This window comes from Palaemon carinicauda, chromosome 30 (genome assembly GCF_036898095.1).
Source record: "Palaemon carinicauda isolate YSFRI2023 chromosome 30, ASM3689809v2, whole genome shotgun sequence".
In the NCBI taxonomy this organism is placed as follows: domain Eukaryota; kingdom Metazoa; phylum Arthropoda; class Malacostraca; order Decapoda; family Palaemonidae; genus Palaemon; species Palaemon carinicauda.
In genome coordinates, this window is record NC_090754.1 from 74,315,365 (window position 1) to 74,341,368 (window position 26,004).

The 26,004-nt window shown below is 41.9% G+C and overlaps 2 protein-coding genes across 2 annotated transcripts in view; one reads left to right on the forward strand and one right to left on the reverse strand.

Annotated features, from left to right (window-relative positions):
• Positions 1–386: 386 nt before the first annotated feature.
• On the reverse strand, positions 387–6,225 carry Dad1 (dolichyl-diphosphooligosaccharide--protein glycosyltransferase subunit). Its single transcript, XM_068354647.1, has 4 exons — positions 6,207–6,225; positions 5,938–6,064; positions 2,213–2,446; positions 387–591 (listed from the first exon to the last, which is right to left on the reverse strand). Exons 3-4 carry the CDS (start codon positions 2,424–2,426, stop codon positions 461–463), a joined length of 345 nt encoding a protein of 114 aa, XP_068210748.1. The 5' UTR covers positions 2,427–2,446; positions 5,938–6,064; positions 6,207–6,225; the 3' UTR covers positions 387–460.
• A 5,452-nt stretch (positions 6,226–11,677) lies between these two features.
• mRpL28 (mitochondrial ribosomal protein L28) overlaps positions 11,678–26,004 on the forward strand; it is a 191,674-nt gene continuing 177,347 nt past the window's right edge. Inside the window, exon 1 of the mRNA XM_068354648.1 lies at positions 11,678–11,813. The gene's annotated coding sequence lies outside the window, so the exon portion shown is untranslated. The remainder of the gene's footprint in view (positions 11,814–26,004) is intronic.

The following is a 26,004-nucleotide window of genomic DNA, read 5'->3' on the forward strand; positions in this document are numbered from 1 at the left end:
AATGGGATGCAAATGTACTTCTATTTTGTCTTACTTTAGTTTAATTTTTTCTTTCTCAAATTTGTTCTGTACTTGGCTAGTTTTCACCTTGGGGCACCAGGCTCTGTACAAGGTACAAGGGTGCAGCTTGGTTCCAATAATATCAATAACAACAATGATATTGATAGAACTGATATTAATACTGTAGTTATAAAAATATAAGTATGGTATCCACTATTACATCATACCTACATCATCCATATAATTAAATTAAAAATTCCATCAACCTGCTATTTAAGAAGTGATATTAATCACTCAGATTGTACTACTACATTTTATTCAAAGAATAAAGATAACATAACATTTTGAAAGTACAGTAATCACTGTCATATAAACCAAACACTGTATCACAAATATGTATTTTATTGGAATTTTCAGAATCTTAATCTGAACACAATATTAAACTCAGATAGCCAGAATCTTATCCAATGAAGTTGACAGTAACCAAATGAAGGATGATGTGTGCAAAAATGAAATCTGCAAAACCTCGTTCTGGTGAAATCCCGAGAAACTGCATCTTATTCTGGGGGTTTGCTTGAAGTCTTAAACTCACTGAAAGTAAAAAGGGGCATTGTCATTCCACAAAACCATGGATTCCTAACAAATTACTATATTTTGCATAGACATTTAGCCCTGATTGCACTGTAACAGAACAAAAGAACTTAAAATATTTAAAAAAAAAATCTTCTCATGAGAACCCGAGACGTTACCTAAGAATTTGCTTTAGAGAATACCTAACATGAATTTGAGCCATAACGTCCAACACTAGGGCCTGGGAGGCCATTCAAGCACTGCTATGCAACTGAGAGAAAACTGCGCAGTTGCACTATGCAGTATAAGTCAGAAGAGGTTGGACAGCAAGATGGAAGGAGGGAAGTAGGATTGGAGGTATAGTAGAAGGCTAAAAAGTGAGCGCAGCTAGGAGTCTAAAGGACACTATGAAGACCTTTACTTACAAGTAATACATACAGTGCAGCTCTTGAGGTGTACTGATGACACCAGCCCCTGAGGGATGAGGCCTAAAGAATTACGGGAAATTCAAGAAGTAAAAAGAAAGGGAGCTGGGGCCATAAAGATGCTGTAAGGAACTTTTAGCCCAACCAAGATAAAACCATACAAGGCTTCAACTGCCAATACACCGTGAAGGATGTTCAATCATTTAACACTGAACTGGATCTGAGGACTTCAGGTGCCGAGAATTGTGACAAAAGTAGGAATGCTTTTGTTCAACAAACCAAATGTGAAGTATTGGTTGTATATGTATTGGAAAAGAAGGTGCTCATGGAAGTTCCTCGTTGAAACACAGGTCATGGAAGACATAGAATCTTTCATCAATGATCCCAATTACTGTATACAGTACTTACAATTGTAAGAATAACACTATCATTTCCAGCAATTTTGCCTAAAACAAAATACAGATTGTAGGAGGCTTCTTAAATATACAGATACAATATTTGAAGTGTGTTGCATGAAGTCATCTTTATAAATGTAAAAAGCCATAAACCCAATCTGACAATGTGCGATATGTTTTAATGTGCTATGAAAAAGGATATTTGGAGTTCAAAGTAAAATATCCATCATTACTAAGTAATTGGATGGAAGCATAGTACGAGACTGACTAATTAAAAAAAAATATTACTCTTGAATTTTGTTCTTAAATTACACTATCTACACCATTTCCTGATCCATTTCAGATTGCAAGAGTATAGCATCAGCTGCTATGTGTAATATAGTAATCTTATTTGCTAAACTATTAGTCATACCAATAGAAGACTAAAAACACAAAAAATCTCAGAAAATTGGAAAAATAATTGGTCTAACCTCATCAAAATACATCTTGAGAAAAACACCCAAGTGCAGATGTAGCTACCGACAAAAATTATTAAGTGCATAGTGTAAAGTACAATAAAACTCAAAATTCATGAAGTCACGGGCAGTACTAAAATTAATTATATTAATTTTCTAATTAACACACGTTACCCTTCATAATTCAAAACAACAAAATTTAAATGAAAAAAAAAAAAAAAAAAGTGGTAGGCTTTGTCAATTTGAGAAAGCTTATAACAGTTTAAAGGTAATCCAAAGCTTGTATATTGCATATCAAACACACAAAATTATAGGACTAACAAATACTGTATAGTATTGAGATAAAACAATGGGTTGAAAGACTCACCTCCTAAAACAAAACAGCCAACAGTACAAATGAATCCTGACAAGAATGAATTGAAAGGGAATGTTCCAACGAGGCAACAATATACGAATTGAATTACACCAGTAAGAAGGATGTAGAACAAATAGGCATCCACAATCTTCAATTTCTTGGGTGTATTTTTCATATATTCTTCATAGAAATTCTTCACAACAACAACTAGAGAGGTTGAAGACATGGCTACAGCTTTGGTATCACCTGTTGAAAAAGAAAAAACATTAATTGCCTAAAAATAACTACAGTATGCATAACTCCAAGCATGTTGAAAGATTTCACAACAAAAGGCCTACTTTGTAACACTAAAGGTGAGAAATTTAACTTGCCAAAGGTATTCGGCCAATACAACTGCTGTGACTTATATTTTGTGGATACAGTAGAAATCCTTTAAAGGAACTGTATTTTTTTTCTTTTAATTTTGCTATTCTATACAGTATTTGTTGTTCATGTATTTTTCAAGTTTTAGTTATATTTCCGCGTCATAAAGTGTGTTTATGTCCTAGATTATAACTTTATCACAGCATTAGCATAGGGGAGTGATTTTGGTACTTACGTACAGTACTTTATACTGAATAGGCGTTACGACTTATGTCAAAACTTGAGTTATAACACAGAAGAACGATCTCTGTTGTAACCTGAGGACCTACTTATGGTTAGTTATAGTGTACTGTATACAGTACAGTTAGTGACAAAATTTTATTTTTTCATAATTTCCTTTATTTAATCAAGTACAATAATTTTATTCTATCATCCCACTGGCATTAATATTACTTATAACAACAATTAGCATATCAATACTGTACAGTACTTTAACTTTATTTTTTAATATATTAAAAAGTAGCAAAGCTATGTTATTTCTTTTGTTAGTTGTATTTATGAAAAACATAGTACAGTACCTAAAACGATATTTGTAATATCATCATCTTGACATAAAACAGCATTAAGAATACTATTTGTTATCTATATGAATGCACATTCTCGAGAGCAGTAGCTAAAATCTGTTAACAACAAAACCAGCCGAGTGTGTGTACGTTTTCTCCGATGGGCTCGCATAGATAAAGTTTATTTTATTGATAAAACTAGTCCTTGAATTGGCTATTCATTATGAAGATATGCCAATAATAAATTAGGTAGAAATGGTTCTATTACCTCATGCAAATAAATTTAAAATTCAGTAAATAAATACACTATAAGTATCTAAGAAATATGCAAGCTTGCTTACCAGAATACATGAAATATTACATGAGGTTGGGCTCAAGATCAATAGAAGAAAGACAGATGAAATATCATTGGAAGGAGAAAGGATTAATAAGGTAGAATCATCTAAATATTTAGAAACTACAATTTCAAATAACACATATGAAAACAACGATACACTCCACAACATACACAATCTCGAACCAATAAACGCCAGATACCGCAGAAGAACCACACAAGCCTCAGAAAGATTAAAAAACATTTACCCAATACAGGATCTTTAGAATTTGAGTTTAATGAAAGATTGAAAAACACTAATCAGACAATGGCTAGGTTAAGTAACATTTGAAAATCAAAATTGCCTGAAATTACAAATAAAAATCAAGCTATATGTCAGTTGAAGTATGGCACTGAAACAATATCCAACAGATTTTGTAGATTTGAGAACAAAGCCCTCGGAAGAATATTGGGAGTTAAATAGCTGGACAGGATTAGAAACGAAACTAAGAGAGATTACTCGAGTGCCATATGTGAAAGAGATCATGGTTCGGGGTAGATGGAGATGGTTTGGACATGCTCTTTGCACTCCCCAAGAGATTAGTTCACCAAACTTTCAACTGGGCTCCACAGGGCACTTGAAGAGTTAGAGGATCAAGCCTACATGGCTGAGGAATATGAAGCATGAAGTGGAAGATGATGAACGGATAAGTATTAATTTAAAAGCTCAAGATAGAGATGACTGGTGAAATCTAACCAAGGCTTTTTGCGTTAATAGGCACAGGAGGAGATGATGATGATGATGATGAAAAACTATGTATAGTACTTCTTGTTCTGGTAATCTTAGGCAAACGAACACTACTTTGGTTACCTGGATGTTGTTTAGTTATATCCAAAATCCATCATGACAGTGTCTGTTATTGCAGTGTACTGCCTAAGGTTCCCTGATGGCACTAGCACCCTTTCAGGAAGACCCCAAAACCATACAGGTTTTAGAGTAGTTCTGGCTATCACATAACCTGGACAATACCGTTGTCATGTAGATTAACTAAAATCAATTTCCAAAAAATCAAATTTCAGAGCAACGGTTGTTTGTATATGGTAGGCATTGGCGATGGTGCCTAACATTAGGTTAGCTTAAGGAAGTTAAGGCCAAGATGACTCCATCAACAGTAATTAGTTCGTTGCCTATGCAGAATTGCGGACAGGTCACCTATTTCATCCCATTTCCCAAGTATCCAAAAACTGTACAGAATAAAACTTGCGCAGTGTATTTCAGAACCTCAGAAAATTATTTTACCTAACCAATTATTCATACCTTGAATTTTCTGTCACAATTTCTTATAGCTCATAAAATTTCCACTATAGATTTCTGATCCACCATTCCTACTAATACTAGTTTTGAAAGACTGCATGACATAGCCCCAATATTAAGGAGACACAAATTCAAGTCAGGTTAGGTGGGGGTGCCTCAAGCTAGGACAAGTCCCAGGGTTGTGGTGGCCGATGCGGTGACTGATGATCGCCAGACTGGGGTTCAAGTCCTGCAAAAAACTTGTTAGTTTCTTTGGGCGCTACAACCTTACCATCCTTATGAGCATGAGGGGATTTGGGAGAGCCTATAGGTCTATCTGCCGAGTCATCGGCAACCTTTGCCTGGCCCTCCTTGGTTCTAGATTAGGTGGAGGGCAGCGGCTAGCATATGATCAGTGCGATCATAAGCAAGTGATTTGATCAGTCTCAAGGGAATTGTCCTGCTTGATAGGGCAATGCCACTGTCCCTTGCCTCTGTCATTCATGAGCAGCCTTTTAACCTTTAAACTGCATTAGAACTAAAGCACAACACCAGACGCAGTTAACTGTAACATAATTAAGTTATAAATTCCAGTTTAATATGCATCCAATCAAAACCTATCCACAATATGATATATGTACCAAGTATTTTAACATTCCGGGTGTATGTATGATGATGGCCATGCCATATAATTCCCCTATTAACAACCCTATCGCTAAGTATATGTCAATCTAAGGGGGATCACAGGGGGGCGTTAGCAACCCTGGTAGGTAAGGACATGGACTGCAGGATAGGTTGGGAAGTTTGAGTTAGATTATGTTCTACGGACGTCTTCCCGTCCGTCGTTATAACAAGGATACCAACAATTTTTTGGATTCACCCTTAGCTGTAGTCCACCATAACTGATAGACAAATCCATTAATGGATTCAAGCAAATTCAAAAGACTGTCAGACATCTTTATTTAGCTTTCATACACGTTCATACTTTTCATGGTCACTTTAACCATTTAGCTTATAACACAATATCCCCCAATTCTGCAGAATAAAGAACAAACATTTGCTTAGCCTATTAACCCTGCGAATGTCAAAGGCTACCGGCGAAGTGTATGCAAGGCTAAGATTGGCATACCATAGTTTACCTCAACTACATATTTTAGTACAATTTTATAAACACAACAAGAAGCAGACGATCTAATATTCTTACTTGGTTACAAAAGGTTATGTTGATGTAGATTCAATCTGAAATACTGTAGTAACTCGGTGTGGTCGTAGAGGTGTAGGTTTGTTGTCAAATTTCAGATCGCCAGCTGGCACCAACGTAGACTGACTTGCTGTCAGAGTAAATAAAATATCATTATATTACAGCGCAAGTGTTCTGTAAAAAAAAGTGCTATTCACAAACTCGAAAATCTGTATTATCTTCTTGCTTGTTTTATGTAAAACGTTGGATATCTGTGATAATACTATATTTACATTATTAACCTTCCTTCGAATCAACAGCCGGGCAACTAGATGCGAAAAAGCACTTGGTAAAATGTTGCGTCCAATCATAATTGTTGTAAATATGAGTCGGCCAATCAGAATTAAAGATTTACTAAGTTGGCCCTTGTGGTGACTTCTCATTGGATGGATTGTGTAAACTTGATAAATAAACAACTGATAGCGTTTACAGCTATTTAATTGAATTGGGGGTAACTATCTTCTCGCAATGATATAAAGAAGAGAAACTGTGGCCAAAAGAAGCGAAATGAATTGATATTTAAAAACAATTTAGCAAGTGACCAGCTTGTTCATGCTTTAGTAAAGACCGTGAAAAAATCACTTACAGAAAATACCAGTATTAATTAGCCTGTATTATAGCTGGAAAAGAGAACTGTTTATTTGTCCCACATATGGAATGGTAAAACTAAAGAGTAGTAAGATGGGAAAGTGAGAATTATTGTCATAGAATTCACTTTTATAGAGGTCATCAGACATGGTAATATCAAACAAATGAACTGATTATTTGAATTTCTGATCTTCATATATTGAAAAAGCCTGTTTGATACTTTGATAGCCGAAAAGAGTATAAAAGTCAATGGTTATGGCTGGAAGAAAGGTGCTGAAGGAATTGCCAGGTGAGATGTTGCAATTTCTAAAGGAATTGCAAGATACTCTGCTGGGATTGTAGAAGGCGATACTGGAATTGCAAAATTCTAAAGTGGAATTGGTGGAGGAAATGCAAAATTTCATGCTAGAATTAAAGAATAAGAAAGTTTATGGGCAGAGCCAGCGTATGATTTAACATACTTTACTCAAGTCGAAAAATCAATATTTGATAGTGTATTTTTTTCATGAAAATCAATGAAACAAGAAGTTTACACGAGAATTGATATTCTCATGCTTGATGGTGGATCACGAACATGCTCTCTCTCTCTCTCTCTCTCTCTCTCTCTCTCTCTCTCTCTCTCTCTCTCTCTCTCTCTCTCTCTCTCTGTGTGTGTGTGTGTGATCGGATAAAAACCTTTTCTTTGTTAGATGAGTTTCGCTGTATGGAAACAAATCAGTAGATAATGCATACAAGTGTCATTATGCTTGCATTATTTCCACAAAAAGGTATCGTTAATCTGTCCCATGTGTGATCGTGTTAAAGGAAAAGATAAAGATTGGATAGGTTGTAGATGCTATAACTAGTGTCGCAAGAAGTGTATTTTCCCAGAATGAGGCGCCTCAGTGACGGAAATGGATATATATATATATATATATATATATATATATATATATATATATATATATATATATATATATATATATATATGTGTGTGTGTGTGTGTGTGTGTGTATATATATATATATATATATATATATATATATATATATATATATATATATATATATATATATATGTGTGTGTGTGTGTGTATATATATATATATATATATATATATATATATATATATATATATATATATATATATATATATATATATATATATATATATATATATATATATATATATATATATATATATATATATATATATATATTATGGCTTTGCCTTAATGAATAAATGGAATGTAGGCTATTTTGCAACGTAATTGGTTAAAAATGCAGGGAATACTGAAACGAGAAAGGATCTTGAGAAGCGAGATACTTTTATTGCTGACTGTGAGGATATGATTGATGAATGAAATGCTGGAATTGCAGGACTATAATAAACACAGCGAGAAATGGACAATAGGGGAGGGAACCTGGTTTTAAAGGATTTTGCTACTGGTGCCACGGCTCCACAGATCTCCAGCACGCCCTCCAACCCCTCTCCCTTACTCTCTGTTTCTCTCTTACTGTTTCTCCATTTTTATATAAATGGGTGTATTTCCGAAATCTCTCTCTCTCTCTCTCTCTCTCTCTCTCTCTCTCTCTCTCTCTCTCTCTCTCTCTCTCTCTGAAGCAGGAGAGTTGTCCATTGCAAGAATATCCATGTCAATGAATGTGTAGCGTCAGCTAGTATCTGGCGTATGGATGTGGGAGGGTCCCCATTCATATGCCACGTTTAGGAGGGGGAAACCTTTATTATTATTATTATTATTATTATTATTATTATTATTATTATTATTATTATTATTATTCCCTTTTAGGGGAAGACTATTGTTTTTGGAATTATTATTATTATTATTATTATTATTATTATTATTATTATTATTATTATTATTATTATTATTATTATTATTCTCTCCGCGCGTTTTTTTTTTTTCGCAAGAAATCTGAAATTATTATAATAGGTAGCCTATGGTAAGAATATGCCATAGACCTAGTTTAAGTGACCTTGACCTACTTTTCAAGGTCACAGGGGCTTTTAAAGGCAAAATTTGTAAAATTTGAAATTGACATTAGGCCTAAAGTATAAGCTGTATGGCCAAGGGCCTTATGAACAATGATACATTGTTGTTGTTGGGGTATTAAAGCCAACACTTGTTGTTGGCACGGGCCTTTCCCTTGGTTGGCCCGTAGCAACAATGATACAGAGGTAAAACCCCAGATATTGCCCTACTTTAATGCAAGTGGGTCAAGGTCAAGGTCGCTAATGGCCAAACCAGGTCAAAACAGGTTTGTTTCCGAGATCTCAAAAACCGGAAGGCCCAGAGACCTGATCTTAGTGGCATATGATGCCCTATATATTTATCTAAGGTTAGCTTAACTTTTGTAGCGACTGCTCAGTTACTTTTTTTAATATAGATTTTTTACTATTTTTGACATTGCAGAAATCGTGACTTTGGCAATTTCTCCATGAAATACTGGTTTTTGGTCATAGCATGCTATAGTAAACTACCCCAAACATATGCATAAAACATCTAAATCAAATGTCAAATTTGACCTTGACCCTCATTTTCAAGGTCATATGACTATTTCATGGAAAAAAATTTGACGTGGGGTAAAAGTGATGTTTTATTGTCAACCCCCCGCCCCTATTCGCACATGCTTCTTCAGAATATGGGGTCATATTTAACCCGTGACCTTCACACGACCTTGTAAGGGCCCATTGTCTTCAAGTTCAAAGGTCAATTTCTCTATATTTTTCATTTTTGCCTATGTTTTACCTCCATATACCTGCTATTATACAGATAAATTGCTGTAAAATAGTTTGTTAACATAACTCAAAATTTAGTTAAGGGGTCATTAGGCCAATAAACCTTTACACAATATCTTTTACTGATTGACAAAAGTATTTCCACACCTATTTTGCAGGGGAATCCTCCGCCACTGGCTTTAGCCAGTCGCAGTCTAGTTATTATTATTATTATTATTATTATTATTATTATTATTATTATTATTATTATTATTATTATTATTATTATTATTATTATTATTATTATTACTTGTTAAACCACAACGCCAGTTGGAAAAGCAGTTTGCTATGAGCCAAGGGGTCCATTTCTGCTGCATTGAGGGTACAGAGCATTTTGGGAAGGAACCAGTTGGTGACAAAAAATTTCCCCGGTATTGTTGACCTGAAATTGAATTGATTTATGAGGAAATATGAGTCTACGATGGTTGACTCTAGAACTGACAATTTCTCGAAAAAAAAATTGAACCATTGAATGAATGTGTGATAAAAATGGCTGCTCCCATGATGAACATGAGAAAATATGAAGGTAAAGTTAAGGTGAAGATTTTGTTAATATTAAGGTTTTCACAAGTTTCAAGAGAAATTGCTGAGAAGAAAGTGCAATTAAATTAATTCCAATTGGTGGTACTAAGTCTACCACAAATGGCAATATTGTAAATATTAGTTAAAAGAGTAGTTATCAGAAATTGTCACTTACAGTAAATGTAAGGATAAGTATGTCATTTCAGAACACTGTCGAAGGAGGAATTACCTACATTATGTTAAAATTTGGATCTGAAATTAAAAAAGCCGCTGATGATAATGGTGACAAAGTTATCTCACTATGCAGCACTTATGGCATGTATTGACTTACTCCTACTGTCAGAGAAATTGTTATATTGGGAAATGAAGCAATTTAGACTAAAATATTGCAGAGCCTGTAGAAATTGTGCTGGTGATCATGAGATGAAATAACGTACTCCAGATGAACTGCTTAAAGAAAAAAAAATAATAATAAATAAATAAGTATTTTCTTTTCAGGAAATTGAAGAAGAAATAGACCAAATTGGTTTCTCAAAAATAAATTTGTAATCGAGAAGCACGTCTAGAATTTTATATGAGTTTTACATTGTTAAAGAGACAGTCCAGGCAAAAATCTGGATTTTTAGACGCAATTTTCCTCTACTTACTCACAATTATATTTTGAGTTCTTGAGATTTGGACCATGTACTGCACTAATCTTAGCCAGATCTCTGTTAAGGGATTCAGCAATTATGGAGCTATGCTCAGGAGATGAAATTGAAGCAAGAGAGTAGCACCATCTGCGTATGTAACGAGTTTGTTTCATATCCCAAACCACATGATCATACGTATGCTATATAGTATAGAAGGTAATGAGGTGTAAACACTAGGTACCACGAGGAACACCAGATCTTAAATCCCTAAAGTCACTATGGTGTCCATAAATTCTCTGTAATCCAATACTTAACAATTCAATAATGGCGTTAAGAAAAGACTCACTACTATCTGTTTAAGTTTGAAAACAAGGGCTCATGATTAACATAGTCAAAGACAGCACTAAACTCAAGGCTAATCATACGAAGTTCCTAACCACAATCAAAGGATTTCTGTACAGCATTGGGAATTGTGAAAAGGGCATCTCTTACTCCAAAGCCTTTGCAAAAGCCAATCTGCAAATTACGGAAGAAATGAACACCTTCAGCATACCTAGCTAGTACTGTGGTAACGTGTTCGCAGATCGATCCCCGCCTGGGGACGCGAATTTAAACTGGTTACTGGGGAGGCCACTGTTGTTGTTAGGCACCACAGAGGGGTTGGGTAAATGACGAGTATGGAAAATCTGGTATAAAATAAATACAGAGTTAGGACCGTTGTGTAAAAACTTTTTTTTTCATAAATCATACGCACAAATAACTACTTTTTTCACACTTGACCCCAGGGAAATTAATCATATCGCCCAGGTTAAGTACAACTGAATTAATCTAAGGCCAGGAGTCTAATATTATGATAGTTTTTATAGGATGCTACCCAGAAATCTTTGAATTTCAATTATAAAATATATTTGTTTACAAAGAAGGTATAAGTAATGTGGCAAGGCTATATATTCATTTGTTTAAAGTAGACCCATATGATATGCCAGAGAAAATTAATTACAGTAACAGATTTAATGGGACGAATAAATGGTGTGTAATAAATTTTTTTTCATAAATAATACGCACAAATAACTACTTTTTCACACTTGACCCCAGGGAAATTAATCATATCGCCCAGGTTAAGTACAACTGAATTAATCTAAGGCCAGGAGTCTAACCGGTTAGAACGGAAGAATCTCCCAAAGATGAAGTGCCGTTACAAAGAAAGACTAACGAATGACTGATGTAGGCCGTGGAGTCTCTGGGAAGCTTCTTCGCTTTTTCATTATAGGCCCTAGTCATATTTGACTTTTTGTTTTCCTCGAATACTACGAACCATTGTAAGTAATCAATTTGTTAAGATAGAAACACTACAATAAAACCATAATAATATAACCGTAGGGCAGCCTAATGTAGGCTATTGATTTTATAAGCTTATACAAACCCAATTTGTGACTAAGCTTAACTGAAGGCGGCTTAGTCTAACATTTACTGTACACTAATTCAATAGTATTTGTTGTAGTATGTAGATATTGACCTATCCACCAACTAGTCCTGGTAGAATAAAGTTAGTTGTGGGGGTATTGTAGGGTAGGCCTAATCTTTTGATTTTGTAAAATAGGATTGAATTGATGGTTTCATTGTAGTGTATTACAGGGCGATGTAACCTAGGTAAACAACTACTTTTTCTTATAGAAAAAATTACGCTCTTCGAAAATGACACTCGTTCCCATTCCAAATGAATAGTTTCAGAAATATATATACATCTATATCCTCCGATAATGGGGGACCCCTAGTGGGAACTCGGGGTTTTGGGTGGGGAAAACATACTGGGGAATTGATATATAAACGTAAAACAAGCCTTATCTTCTCTATTCATTACCTTCTTGAAATTATAATAACCGGAGGAAAATACAAAACAGTATATCTGAATAAACTTTGGAGGCGCCGTTACAAAGATTGTGTCATGAAAAAATATAGTAACCAGTGCTGCCAACGTCCGATGTAGATCAAATGTTATTTTGTGACCTGTCATACTACTCCGCTAGGTTAGGTGGATTTGTTAGGTTATGTGCCCTTTTTGTACTTTTTATATATTGGATAAAACTTATATGGAGAAATTATTTAAAATACGTATGGAAATATCTATCATTGCTATCGTTAGTAATGTCAGCATGCCTTTGGTAACTTGTGTACCATACTCAACGTTGGTAACACTGTGTATTATTGGTAACGTTGCTAATGTTATCGTTCGCAGTACATTCGTAAGAGAAGTGACACCGTGCAACTTAAAGTTAGCCGAATTGGTTGATCTGTTTGTTTCCGATTGAAATGAACATCAAATTCGGTTAAATCACGTTATTTACTATAGGAAAACATATATTTTCTGTTCGAAATCTCACCCTGTAATACAATAAAAAATTACCGAATTGATAAGGGTCCGAAGTGCTAATGTCCTCAGTGGGTCCTACCCGCTGAGGCTAAACATGTTATATAAGGAAAATGCCCGCACCAGGCTATGTTGAGTTAGTGAATGGGGTCTCCCCGGTCATGTCCCTTTCAGGCAATGGAGCCATTTGTCATACATGATAATTGGTAATAACATTAGCAACGTTACCAATGATACACAGTGTTACCAAAGATGTCTCGGATTGTTAAGGTAATATTACCGGTTACACAATATATATATAGTACAAAAAGGGTACAGAACCTATCAAACCCACCTAACCTAGCCTAGTAGTTGACAGGTCACAAACCTCAGGTATTTACTGAGAACGGTAAAATTAGCCTCGATACGAATGATACACAGCGTTACCAACGGTACGGTGACATTACTAGCGATAGTAATGATAAATATTTCCATACGTATTTTAAATAATTTTTCAATGTAAGTTTTACACTATATAAAAAGTACAAAAAGGGTACAGAACCTAACAAATCCACCTAACCTAACCTAGGAGTTCCCAGGTCACAAAACTCACATATGTACTGGGAATGTTAAAATAAGCAACGTTACCAATGATACACAGTGTTAACAACGTTACAGAGGCATTGCTAATGGTAGCAATGCTACGGTAATATTATCATGTATATTTTAATGAATTGTTCCATACACACTACATAATATATAAAAAGGTAAAAAAGGGTACAGAACCTAACAAACCAACCTAACCTAGCTATTGTGTTGGTCACCCCTGCATATTCCCTATATAACATGTATAGCCTCAGTGGGTAGGTGCCCACTGGGGATACAACCCGCTGCGGACAGTACCACTTTGGGTACTGTTGATTGAATTTCCCCTTTCTATGCTGAAGCCGAGACATTATTTTTTTACATTAGCTTGATCCGGTTACTTTTTGAGTAGCCTTTGTAGTTTGTTGGGACAGGGCTGGGACCGCCTGAAAATTGAGTAAAAAATGTCCGAAATCGGCTCTTTCAAGGGAATGATCACAGAATGAAATAGTATTAAATTTAATAGTTTTATAAATGCTTTTCCCAAATAACTACATACTAGGACAAGGTCGCGATCGCCAGAAAATAGAGTAAAAATCATCACCTATCGAATTTTTGACTGGAAGTTTAACAGAATGAAATAATGAATTCACTTAATTTGTAAATGCTTTCTAATGACCTAACAGGGGGGGGGGGACTAACGCCTGTGCGACCCCCAAAACACTGTCGCTATCATACGAACACCACAAACCCACCTAACCTAACCTAGTAGTTCCCAGGTCACAACCCCTAGCCAGGGGCAAGCCCCTGGACCCCCTTTGTAAGTCTCCTACACAAAATAAGCTATGGGCAGCACTAAATTATGTCTTTAAAATGATAAAATAACTTCATATTATTGTATATCAGATCATAGTAAAGAACATCTTCCCTATAAGGAAAAACAATTTGGCTAGTATTAAGAAAGATATTGCCTGTCCCAACAAACTACATTTTACCCCCTTTTGATATTCTAATCTGTAGCGAAACTGAAATTTGCTATAACAAAATAGATGAAGGTAAATATATGATACTACAGTATAACTACTAGCGAAACTAGAATTCGGTATATGAAATGGACGAGTGCTGGCTATTTTGGCATTTTTCTCTATATGTTTAATGGGGCTGTGTCATGATAACTTATGTATACACTATATTGATCGATTAAAATGTGAATTTTATTTCTCATTTCAAGTATTGTATATTGGTTACATTTGGGGGATTAATGGTGAGTTATTAGGGATGCGTTGCTTGTATTTGCTTTTGCCAGCTGTTCTGTTTTTTTGTATGACATAATTATTACCTGATTTTTTAACCAATTATGAGCTTCTAAATATTTATGCAGAAGTTCTTGGATGTTATTTTACAACATCCATTTTTTTTCCACCCTCCCCTTCAGTTTCAGCTCGACTACCATCGCACAAAGACGTCTCCAAGAGGGAAGTACACTCTTTCTAAATTTAGTGTAATTTCATCTATATCGGCAATTGATTATGTTGAAGAGGTTCTCTGTTCAGTATGTAGCTATTGTTGTTCATGTGAAAGTAAAAATATCCATGAAATAATGACCCATGGGGCTTGCCAGAGCAGCTCATCCATGTACCACATGTCAGAACAGAGTAGTAGTGAAGTACTGGGTAATGTAGATTTGTTCCGTAACCGAAATACAAACCACGCTATTTACATAGGGTATTACTTTCGGCGTAGCTGAAATGACGAGCCATTAGATTTTTAACGAGGGTTAACTACCCTCTCGCTAGCTAGCGAGGGGGTAGGGGAGGGGTAGCTAGCTACCCCCCCCCCCCCCACACCGGTGAACTGATTCACTTCGCTTTTGGCTCGGACGGTGAGCAGACGTCTCTGTCCCGTCCTCGCATGGCAGCCATTAATGTTTTGTCTTTACTTAATTACTTATTTTTCTTATACTTAATATATATGTAAACATTCTTATGTTTATGTACAGTATATATTTGAGTGTAGAAATACAGTAAGTTTCCTTTTCAGTGTTTGTGCTGTGTGTGTGTAGGAAGTCCACTCAATTGTACGACAACATCTCCGTATGGTTCCAGGCCCCCGCGGTGACATTTCATGGGTCGCGATCTCTCCCTTGGTCCTTCGGTCTTCCCTTCGGCGGGCGCCGTGGGGAATCGTCATCGCTGGACTTTATTTATTAATCTGTTTCTCCGCTGTTCCTCCTTCCCTACAGGGAACTTGGTCTATCAGCGTAGGGAACATGGGAGTTTAGTTTGACTACGGTCTCTCTCTCTCTCTCTTGAGGTCGTTCACCCTTTAATTACTACTACGTACAGTATTACGGTAGCTTCCTTTTCGTTGCGGGTTGAGTTGCTACTCTGTTTATTTTGTCTCAATTATTTTTAATCAAATCTAATTGTATTTGTTAACTTATCAGCTTCTGTGTAGAATGCTTCCCTTCAGGGTTCATTCGTTCTTACTATTAGTGAACATTCTTAGATGAATTACATAATTATAATTGTTATAATTCTGTTTTTGTTACAGTTCTCCGCCTTCCCCCCCTTCCCGTGAGTGTCAGTGGGGGAGGAGGGCGCATTCCTGGTGCGTAATTCTTATGTTCTTTTCCCTCGGGGTTCCTCTTCGGAGTTCCCCCGGGGGAATAAATGTTAACTAATCATTTTATTTTCACAGTTAACTATCTAGTTTTTCGTTTGCCTATTGTGCCAACGAAGCAGAGCTGTCATGTTTGGGCCTGGGGAGTCTGCTGTTGCCGCCTCCTCTACGACTTCGTCATGAGCGTGTTCCCTTCTCCTAGAAGTTCTCCCGTGACAACTCTCAGCTCCTTAGTTCATTTAGAATGCTCAGGAGGTTCGCCTCCATGGGTGGGTAACTTCCCTTCCAAGGGAGGTTCCCTTCCCAGGTATGAGTTTTTTCCCCCTTCAGGGGGGGCAACTTCTCTTACCTTAATATTTCCTGGTCCTCGGGCGGTTTTGCTCTTGGTGCTGAGCGACCGCTTTTGTAACCATGCTCTAGGGGCTGAGCGGTTGCAAGGCCGGACCATGGAATTTGTGCGTTTATGCTCTTGGTGCTGAGCGGTCGCACTTGCAGCTACGCTAAAGGGGCTGGGCAGCTGCAGGAACTCCTCTTCAGAGGGTTTCTCTTTATGGTCAGCTTGCTGATCCAACGGCCCTAAGGGGCGCCTTCATCAGTTCTTCTGGTCTTTTCTACGAAGTGTTCTCCTCTCTCGTTCGCGAGAAGGACACTCATAGAGACTCCTCTTTGGAGGACTCCCCTGCTGTTGTTGCTGATGTTGCTGAAGGCTCAGTTCCCCCCTCCGAACATTCTTCGAAGGGGCAGCTGAATCCAACGGTCTCTCCTTCGAGTGTCTCTCCCCCTCGGGGGAGTTCGTTAACAGAGACTCCTCTTCGGAGGACTGATGATGGTGCTCCTGTTCGTGGTCGTCTTCATCTTCAGCCGCAGAAGATCCTCCTCGACGAGAACAGACCGTTACAGCTGTTTCGCTAGATCTTTTGGCAGATCGTTCGCGATCTCCGACACCTGCCAGACCTTCTTGTCTTCCATCTCCGTTCCTGGACGCAGATGCGCAGTGGGCGCCACTCCACCCCGTTTTCCGACGGGCACCGGTCCCTTCGGGGCAAAAGGCTTATCTCACAATGTGAGTAAGTCCCTTAGTGCCAGGTTTTTACCTGTGCAACTTCGTTCTCCTGCACGCTTGTGCGCAGTAGTTCGCAAATACTCTCCTGCTGTGGACCAGTCTACTGCTGAATCAACACTCCAGCAATCTCCTGTAGCTGAGTCTCGCCGTAGATCTCCTGATCGCCAACGCTTCTGGGACCTTCTTTGTGGCTACGCGCCTTGTGCACCAATGGTCTCCTGAACGCCCACGATCGCCTGCTCGCCGGCGCACATCTGATCGCCCTTTTCTGATGTGCACAATGCGCGCCAACGTTCGCCCTCGCACCCATGATCTCCGGATCTGGACGCAAGCAGGGAGATTATTTCTTCGCTGAACTCCACGTTCACCTGCTCGCCAGCGCACATCTGCGCCCCCTTTCCTGATGTGCACAATACGCGCCAACGTTCGCCTACGATCTTCGGATCTGGGCGCAGGCAAGGAGATTATTCCTTCGCCTCCTCGCCGACGATCTCTCTGGTTTTGCACCCTCGCTGATATCTTATGGCCACGCAACTATGCGCCTACGATCTCCCGGTTCCTGCCTCGTCGCGCGCAGTTCAAGAAGTTCCTATGTTAGCGCACAGGCGCTCGCAGGTTCTTCTGGACTCGCAGCGCCCTTCTGGAGTTTCGTGCCAAGCGCGCCCACGTGCGGTTCCAGTTCCAGCGCGCCAACGCTCCAGCACGCTTCCACTTCACACCGCGCCGCCCAGGAGACACCTAAGCTAGCGCACGGGCGCTCACAGGCACCCCTGGGCTCTCCTTGTGCGCCAGCGATCTCCTAAGCGCCCGCGCGATTCTTCGCCTGCGCGCAAGCGGCGTTTTCAACGTGCCAACGCTTCAATCGTCGTAGGTTTCCTACGCGCCCACGCGTTAACTCTCCTGTACGCGATCGGTCGCTACGCGCCACCGCTCGCCAACGCGCCATCGCTTGCCAACGCGCCTTCGCCCGCCTATGAGCCATTGCTCGCCAAGACGCGCCATCGCTCGTCAACGCGCCATTCCTCGCTTACGCGCCATTCCTCGCTTACGCGCCATTCCTCGCTTACGCGCCATCGGTCTCCCAGCCGCCTGCGCTCACCCTTACGACCGCGCGCCCACGTGCACATGCGCACTCATGTTCGCCCGCTCGCAAACCAACGGTTTTCCATTGCGCGAGCGCCAGCGCGATTTCGTCCGCGATTCCCGCCGGGTTTCGCAACACGGGCAACCTGGCGAGTCTTCTGGAGCACGTACTTCCAGATCATTGTCGGCACGATCTCTCACCTGTAGACGCAAAGCAGCGCACGTGCAGGAGCAGGAAAAAGCTTCAGAGAGGTCTGGGCAACATTCTTCTCCTTCTTTTCAGGCAGGCCCCATCATCTCTACTCCTCAGGATCGTCCGATCCCCTTCTCTCCAGCGGGAGTCGCTGACACTGCGTCTGTCAGCCGTCAGCAGAGGAGGTACTTCGAGATCATGTGGGAACCTGGTTTAGCCCTTCCTCTCCACCATTCCGTGGAAGTGGCTTACCAGGGAATTTTTCTCTCGAGAAATTCTCCGCCCGACCGGTGACATTCTCGACTTCGGAGATCTTAAGCCAGGAGAAAGCCGCAAAGTGTGCCATGCAGGCCCCTTCGTGGCTGGTTGTCTGGCTTGGATCTCTGGGGATCCTGTGGCGATCCGAGAATTTGTCCAAGGAGGGCTCCAGGAAGGTCATGGAAACATTCCTCCTCTCGAGCACGAGCACCATCGTTTCCCGGCTCACCAAGTTTCGAACTTGTGGGAAAACTTGATGTTGAAGCATTGAGATGCAGTGACCGAGAGGTTCCTCTCGGAAGTCCCAACCATGGATGTCGGCAAGGTCAGACACACTTCCATCCTTGGAAAGACCTTGTTTTGAGCCCAAGGACGGGGAACGGACAGCTGAGAGGTGGAGAAAGTCGAATCACGATTCGCTCCGCCAAAGGCGCTTACATCCAGACCCTACAGGCCTCCAGCGCCTCAACATCAACAGCCTCGTCACCCTAGGACATCAGAACCGGACCCGGCAGCTAAGACAAGGTGTCTAAACAGCAGCCCCCTCCTGTCAGAGACAAGAAGGGCAGGAAGTCCTCCTGGGGAGGCAATAATCCTAGAGGGAGTGGCCGAGGCCACAAACGCTAGGATTGGCAACCCCCCTGCATGGTCCCCAGTGGGGGGATGCCTAAGGTTGCGCGTTCAGGTGGCAGCAACTCGGGGCCAATTCCTGCACGATCTCTGTGATCAGCCAAGGATATCACGTCCCGTTCTTAACATCTCTACCTCCACTGACAGCGAATCCAGTGTCGCTGAGCTCCTATGCCATGGGATCAGCAAAGGGGCTAGCCCTTCGGGCAGAAATCGAGACCATGCTCTAGAGGGATGCTCTCCAAAAGGTCATCGACGGCTCCCCCACGGCTTCTTCAGTTGACTCTTTCTTGTAAGAAAGCGTCTGAAGGCTGGAGACCTGTCATCGACTCTCAGCCCTGAACAAGTTTGTCGAACAAACTTCGTTCAGCGTGGAACAGCAGAGTCGATCAGGCTTGTAGTGAGACCACAAGACTTCATGTGCACACTGGATCTGAAGGACGGGTACTTCCAGATCCCAATCCATCCGTCTTCCAGGAAGTACAGTAGGGTCCTGAATTATGCGAGAATTTGGTCGATTAATGACCTCGTATAAATGGAAAATCGCTTATTTCGAAACACACAACTAACAGAAATAATTCCATTGCGGCCATGGCAACCAGCAATTTGCCTATTCAAATGTGTTTACTACCCATTTCCAATACTTTCTTTGTACTATACTGTATTTCTTTATAATATCAAATTGTTCTTGTAAATAAATCAAACATTTGATATACTTTAAAGTTCTAATAACTTGAAAAATGGTTAAAATTACAACCAGGATAGGTGTAAACACCATATATTTCCCGTTATAACACGACCCAAAATACAGACAACTTTTAATGTTTGTCATATCTATTGTATAAGACAACTGGTGAATAGCAAAACCATCACTCTATAGACTAGCTTTTGTTGAATGATTGAAAATCCAGAATTAACAAAATAAAGGCGATTTTATATCATGCGTTTCCTAAACACGCCAAAAAGCACAATAAAAAACAACCAATGTTTTGTTTCCGTTTATCTCTGATCATAACGAAGAAACAGACGCACTTACTCATCTGTTAGTTTTTGCATCGACAGCAATCTTATCAGTATTGATTATATGTTGAATTTGTTATTACCAATGTTCTAATTATTTTTTATAAGAACTTTCAAATACTGTAAATGAAATGAATGCCATTTATGAAATGTTTTTCTTTATGATGCCGCCTGAAACGGAAACCTTCCATTTGTTTACGCTCCATCTTCGATCATAATAAACAAACGAATGCATTAAACACACATGATCTAAGTCATAACTAATGATATTACAAACATTTAGTAAACATTATGTTATTACAAATATTTTACTTACCGTATCCATATAAATTCCTAAATTCGTAGCAAAGCTGGAAATTTTTTTTTCCTTATGCGTTTATTCCACAATAGCAAACTGCCGCTAATGACAGAGTGTTACTTACGATAATTCTAAACTGTTACGAAAGATAATTGTCCTTTCCATATCCAAAATACTTTTCCTAACTTCAGTTATAAGTCAACTTGTACCCACCTCAATTATGGATCCATATGCAAAAAAGGTAAAAGAAGAAAGTACTAGGCCTATTTTTAAAGTCACCGAACAATTAGGTTACCGCTATAACGTTCGATGAGAGAGAGAGAGAGAGAGGGATGGTTTTATTATTATTATTATTATTATTATTACTATCCAAGCTACAACCCTAGTTGGAAAAGCAAGATGCTATAAGCCCAGGGGCTCCAACAGGGAAAAATAGCCCAGTGAGGAAAGGAAATAAGGAAATAAATAAATGAAGAGAACAAATTAACAATAAATCATTCTAAAATAAGAAACAACGTCAAAACAGACATGTCATATAATAAACTATCAACAACATCAAAAACAAATATGTCATAAATAAACTATAAAAAGACTATGTCCGCCTGGTCAACAAAAAAGCATTTGCTCCAACTTTGAACTTTTGAAGTTCTACTGATTCAACCACCCAATTAGGAAGATCATTCCACAACTTGGTCACAGCTGGAATAAAACTTCTAGAGTACTGCGTAGTATTGAGCCTCGTGATGGAGAAGGCCTGGCTATTAGAATTAACTGCCTGCCTAGTATTACGAACAGGATAGAATTGTCCAGGGAGATCTGAATGTAAAGGATGGTCAGAGTTGTGAAAAATCTTATGCAACATACATAATGAACTAATTGAACGACGGTGCCAGAGATTAATATCTAGATCAGGAATAAGAAATTTAATAGACCGTAAGTTTCTGTCCAACAAATTAAGATGAGAATCAGCAGCTGAAGACCAGACAGGAGAACAATACTCAAAACAAGGTAGAATCAAGGAATTAAAACACTTCTTCAGAATAGATTGATCACCGAAAATCTTGAAAGACTTTCTCAATAAGCCTATTTTTTGTGAAATTGAAGAAGACACAGACCTTATATGTTTCTCAAAAGTAAATTTACTGTCAAGAATCACACCTAAAATTTTGAAATAGTCATACATATTTAAAGAAACATTATCAATACTGAGATCCGGATGTTGAGGAACCACCGTCCTTGACCTACTTACAATCATACTTTGAGTACTAAACAATAAATATGATAGGTTATAACACATTGGCGCTCTCCTGCTCGTCAGCGCTCTCCTGCTCGTCAGCGCTCTCCTGCTCGTCAATGCTCTCCTGCTCGTCAGCGCTCACCTGTTCGCCGGTGCTCTCCTGATGTTCGCCCTCCTCGTCAGCGCTCTCCTGAGGACATCCTGCATCCTGTGGTTCCTGAAGAGCGCTTAGCGTGCCAGCATTCTTCTGCTCGCCCTTCTGCAGTGTTAGCGCTCAGGCGCTCTCCTGCTCGTCAGTGCTCTTCTGAGCGTCAGCGCTCTTTTGAGGATCATCGCCCTCCTGCTCGCCAGCGCTCTCCTGTGGTCACCCTGCGCGCCATCAGTCTCCTGAGCTCTCTCTCGCGATCTTCTTCCTGTGTCTACGCAACATCGTCCACGTTCTCCAGCGCGGGTTTCAAAAGCACATGTTCGCCCACGCGCCTACGATCTTCCTGTTCCTGTTCGTGAACGCGCCGTGCCACCTGTTCCTTCACAGGATCTCACGCGTCGCCCCCTTGCTCGCCAGCGATCACCTGCTCGCCAGCGTTCACAGGCGATTCTAGTATCGCCTGTTCGGCAGCGTTCTCCTACGCGTCAACGATCACCTGTTTATCAGCAATCTCTGGATCGCCCGCGGGATTTACAACCTGCGCGGACGCGTTCTCCAACGCTTCGTCGACCAGAGGTTCTTGAAGGACATGGTTCGCCATCTACTAGCTCGCCATCGCGCGATCGTTCACCTGCGTGTCTTGCACGCTATCGCTCGCCAACGCATCACCATGCGGCAACGCGCCATTGCTCACCTGCGCGTCAGCGTTCGCCAGCTCACCACCGATCGCCTGCTGATCTACGCCGCCAGCGACCTTCCTCGCGTACGCGGCAACGCGTTCCCTCGCCATCGCACCAACGCATTCGTTCGCCGACTCGGACACGCGCTCGTTCACCTGTACACCCTCGCGCCCACTCGCTTGCGCGACCGCTCGCCTGCACGACCGCTCGCCTGCGCGATCGCCTCGCCTGCGCGACCGTTCACCCTCGCACGACCATCGTTCGCTGCGAATTTCGCAGCCAGTGGTAGCAACAGGAACGCGTGTTCCTAGACAGCGCTCGGGATCGCCTCCATCCAAACGCAGGACTGTAGTGCAGGACAAGGAAGACACTGCGGAGAGGTTAGTGCATCATTTTCCCCCCTCTTCTTTTCAGGCAGGTACTGTTGTGTCCACTCCAAAGGATCGCCCGATCCCTTTCCCTCCAGCGAGGATTTCGGACTCTGTGTCCATGGAGCAACAAACTTGGTTTGGTCCTCTGATGCGGGCGTTAGTAAAGGTTATGAAACCAGCACTCGCCGATCAGGGCAACAAACCAACAGCTGCCTCTCCTACACTGAAGAGAAAGAGAGGAGTGGACTTCGTGGTGACTTCTCCCAGGGCGAAGTTGGTTCCCAAGAGGTCTGTCGCGAAGCCCCCTTCTCCTGCTCGAGTGCTTTCTCCTTCTCCCGTGGACGAGGCGTTTCCGTCCTCGGGTGAGTCCAGTGAAGCGGTAGTCTTTCCCTCGGCACCAAAGGGGGAAACTTCGCTTCATGGAGGAGAGTCGTTTCGTGAGGAAGGGGCTCCTCGAACCTCTTTGTTGGGATCCTGTATCCCTCCCAGGAGGGAATCCAAGGACTCCAAGACCGTCCTGAAATCATCTTCGAGAATTCGCCAGGAACCCGCGGCTCCCTGGGGGAACGTCCACGCTTCACCCCAGGAAGAGATTCCTGGGACAGGAGACTTAGCTGCCAGCCCGCAAGGAGGAGATCAGCAGGAATCCGAACATGCCTTCTGGCAGGTCCTGAGCCTGATAAGGCAACTTAACGGGCTTATGAACCCCGTGATCGCCCCCCGTGAAGGCAAAGACGCTATCTTAGATGAGGTGTTTGACGTTCGGAAGGCCCCTAAGTCCAGTGTGGCTCTGCCCTGGTCTCGGGGTCTGAAGAGTGCCAGAGCTAGGGCCAACGCTCAGCTCGCGATTCTTGCCTCCTCCAGTCCTTCCTCTGCCGGGAACAAGCTCATCCCTCCTCCTCGTCTTCAGCAGAGGAGGTATTTCGAGATCTTGGGTGAGGCCAGCCTCGCTCTTCCTCTCCATCACTCCGTGGAGGAGCTGGCGAAGGGAGTTCCCTTTGAGAAGCTCTCTGCCCGGCAGGTGTCGTTCTCGGCGGCAGAGATCCTTAGCCATGAAAAGGTCGCTAAGTGTGCCATGCAGGCCACTTCGTGGCTGGACTTTTGGCTAGGAACTCTGGGCATCCTATTGCTCTCGGAGGACTTGTCCAAGGAGACCAATAGGAAGGCCCTGGAGACCTTCTTACTCTCGGGGACCCGCCGCTATGGGCCAACTCGGTGTTGGAGCGGCGCGATGCTGTGGCCGAGAGATTCCATCCGAAGGTCCCCGCCGTGGATTTGTGTAGGCTCCGACATGCTTCCCTTCTGGGGGAGAATCTGTTTGAGCCTCAGGACGTGGAGCGAACGGCTGAGAGGTGGAGGAAATCCAGCATGGACTCCCTCCTCCATAGGGCCCTTACAGCTCGGCCCTATAAGCCTCCAGCTCCGCCGCAACAGCAGCAGCAGCCTCGTAAGGCTCCGAAGCAGGCACCGGCAGTTAAGAAGGTGGTGTCTAAGCCCCAGCCCTTTCCAGCCAAGGTCAAGAGGGGCGGTAAGTCCTCCAGGGGAGGCAAGACTCCTAGGGGTGGCGGCCGCGGCCGCAAGCCCTAGGGGTGGCAGTCCCCCTGCGTGTCCACCTGTGGGGGGATGCCTTCAGCGTTGCGTCCGCAGGTGGCAGCAACACGGGGCTGATGCTTGGACGGTCTCAGTGATCGGCCAAGGCTATAGCATCCCGTTCACAACATCTCAACCTCCACTGACAGCGAATCCAGTGTCGTTGAGCTCCTATGCCACGGGATCGGCAAAGGTGCTGGCCCTTTGGGCCGAAGTCGAGACCATGCTCGAGAAGGGTGCTCTCCAGGAGGTCGTCGACGGCTCCCCAGGCTTCTTCAGTCGACTCTTTCTTGTAAAGAAGGTGTCTGGAGGCTGGAGACCTGTCATCGACCTCTCAGCTCTGAACGGGTTTGTCAAGCAAACCTGGTTCAGCATGGAGACAGCAGACACGGTCAGACTTGCGGTGAAACCACAAGACTTCATGTGCACACTGGATCTAAAGGACGCGTACTTCCAGGTCCCAATCCATCCGTCTTCCAGGAAGTACCTGAGATTCTGCCTAGACGACAAGATCTACCAGTTCAAGGTGCTGTGTTTCGGTCTCTCCACAGCTCCTCAGGTGTTCACCAGAGTGTTCACCCTGATTTCATCTTGGGCGCACAGGAACGGCATTCGTCTCCTTCGTTATCTGGACGATTGGCTGATCCTAGCAGACTCGGAGTCGACCCTTCTTCGGCATCGAGACAGGCTTCTGGATCTTTGCCAGGATCTGGGGATCGTGGTAAACCTCAAGAAGTCCTCTCTGCAGCCGTCCCAGCGACTGGTTTATCTAGGCATGCTAATAGACACCAATCTCCACAAAGCCTTTCCATCAGACGACCGGATAGCAAGGCTGAGGAGGGTGGCGAAACCCTTCCCCAGGCGAGAAGAGCTCCCCGCCCAGTCGTGGTTGCGTCTCTTAGGTCACCTATCCTCCCTGGCTCGTCTGGTTCCAAACAGCTGCCTCAGGATGAGATCCCTACAGTGGCGGCTCAAGTCCCGGTGGAATCAAGGATCCGATTCTCCGGACATTCTGATCCTAATGGGGTCTTTGGAACAGACGGACTTGCGGTGGTGGCTGTCCGATGAGAACCTGCGGAAGGGAGTTAGTCTTCTCGTCCTCCCCCCGGAATTGACTCTGTTTTCGGACGCGTCAAATGAGGGGGGGGGGGGGGCCGCACGTTCTGAACCAGAGGGCCTCAGGCCTTTGGTCAGAATCAGAAAAGTGCCTAGACATCAACTTGCTAGAATTGAAGGCCATCTTTCTGGCTCTTCAGCAGTTCCAACGGTCCCTGGCGGCTCACTCCGTGGTGGTGATGAGCGACAACACCACGGTAGTGGCTTATATCAACAAGCAGGGAGGCACTTTTTCGCAGCAGCTATCCCATCTTGCAGTAGAGACTCTG

What these genes read in the sequence shown, in the direction of transcription:
- Dad1 (XM_068354647.1), bottom strand. Translation starts at nt 2,426, where the DNA reads ATGTCTTCAACCTCTCTAGTTGTTGTTGTGAAGAATTTCTATGAAGAA. An exon ending in TGGCTGTTTTGTTTTAGGAG is followed by an intron (nt 592 to 2,212) that starts GTGAGTCTTTCA and finishes TTTTACTTTCAG; the next exon opens with TGAGTTTAAGACTTCAAGCA.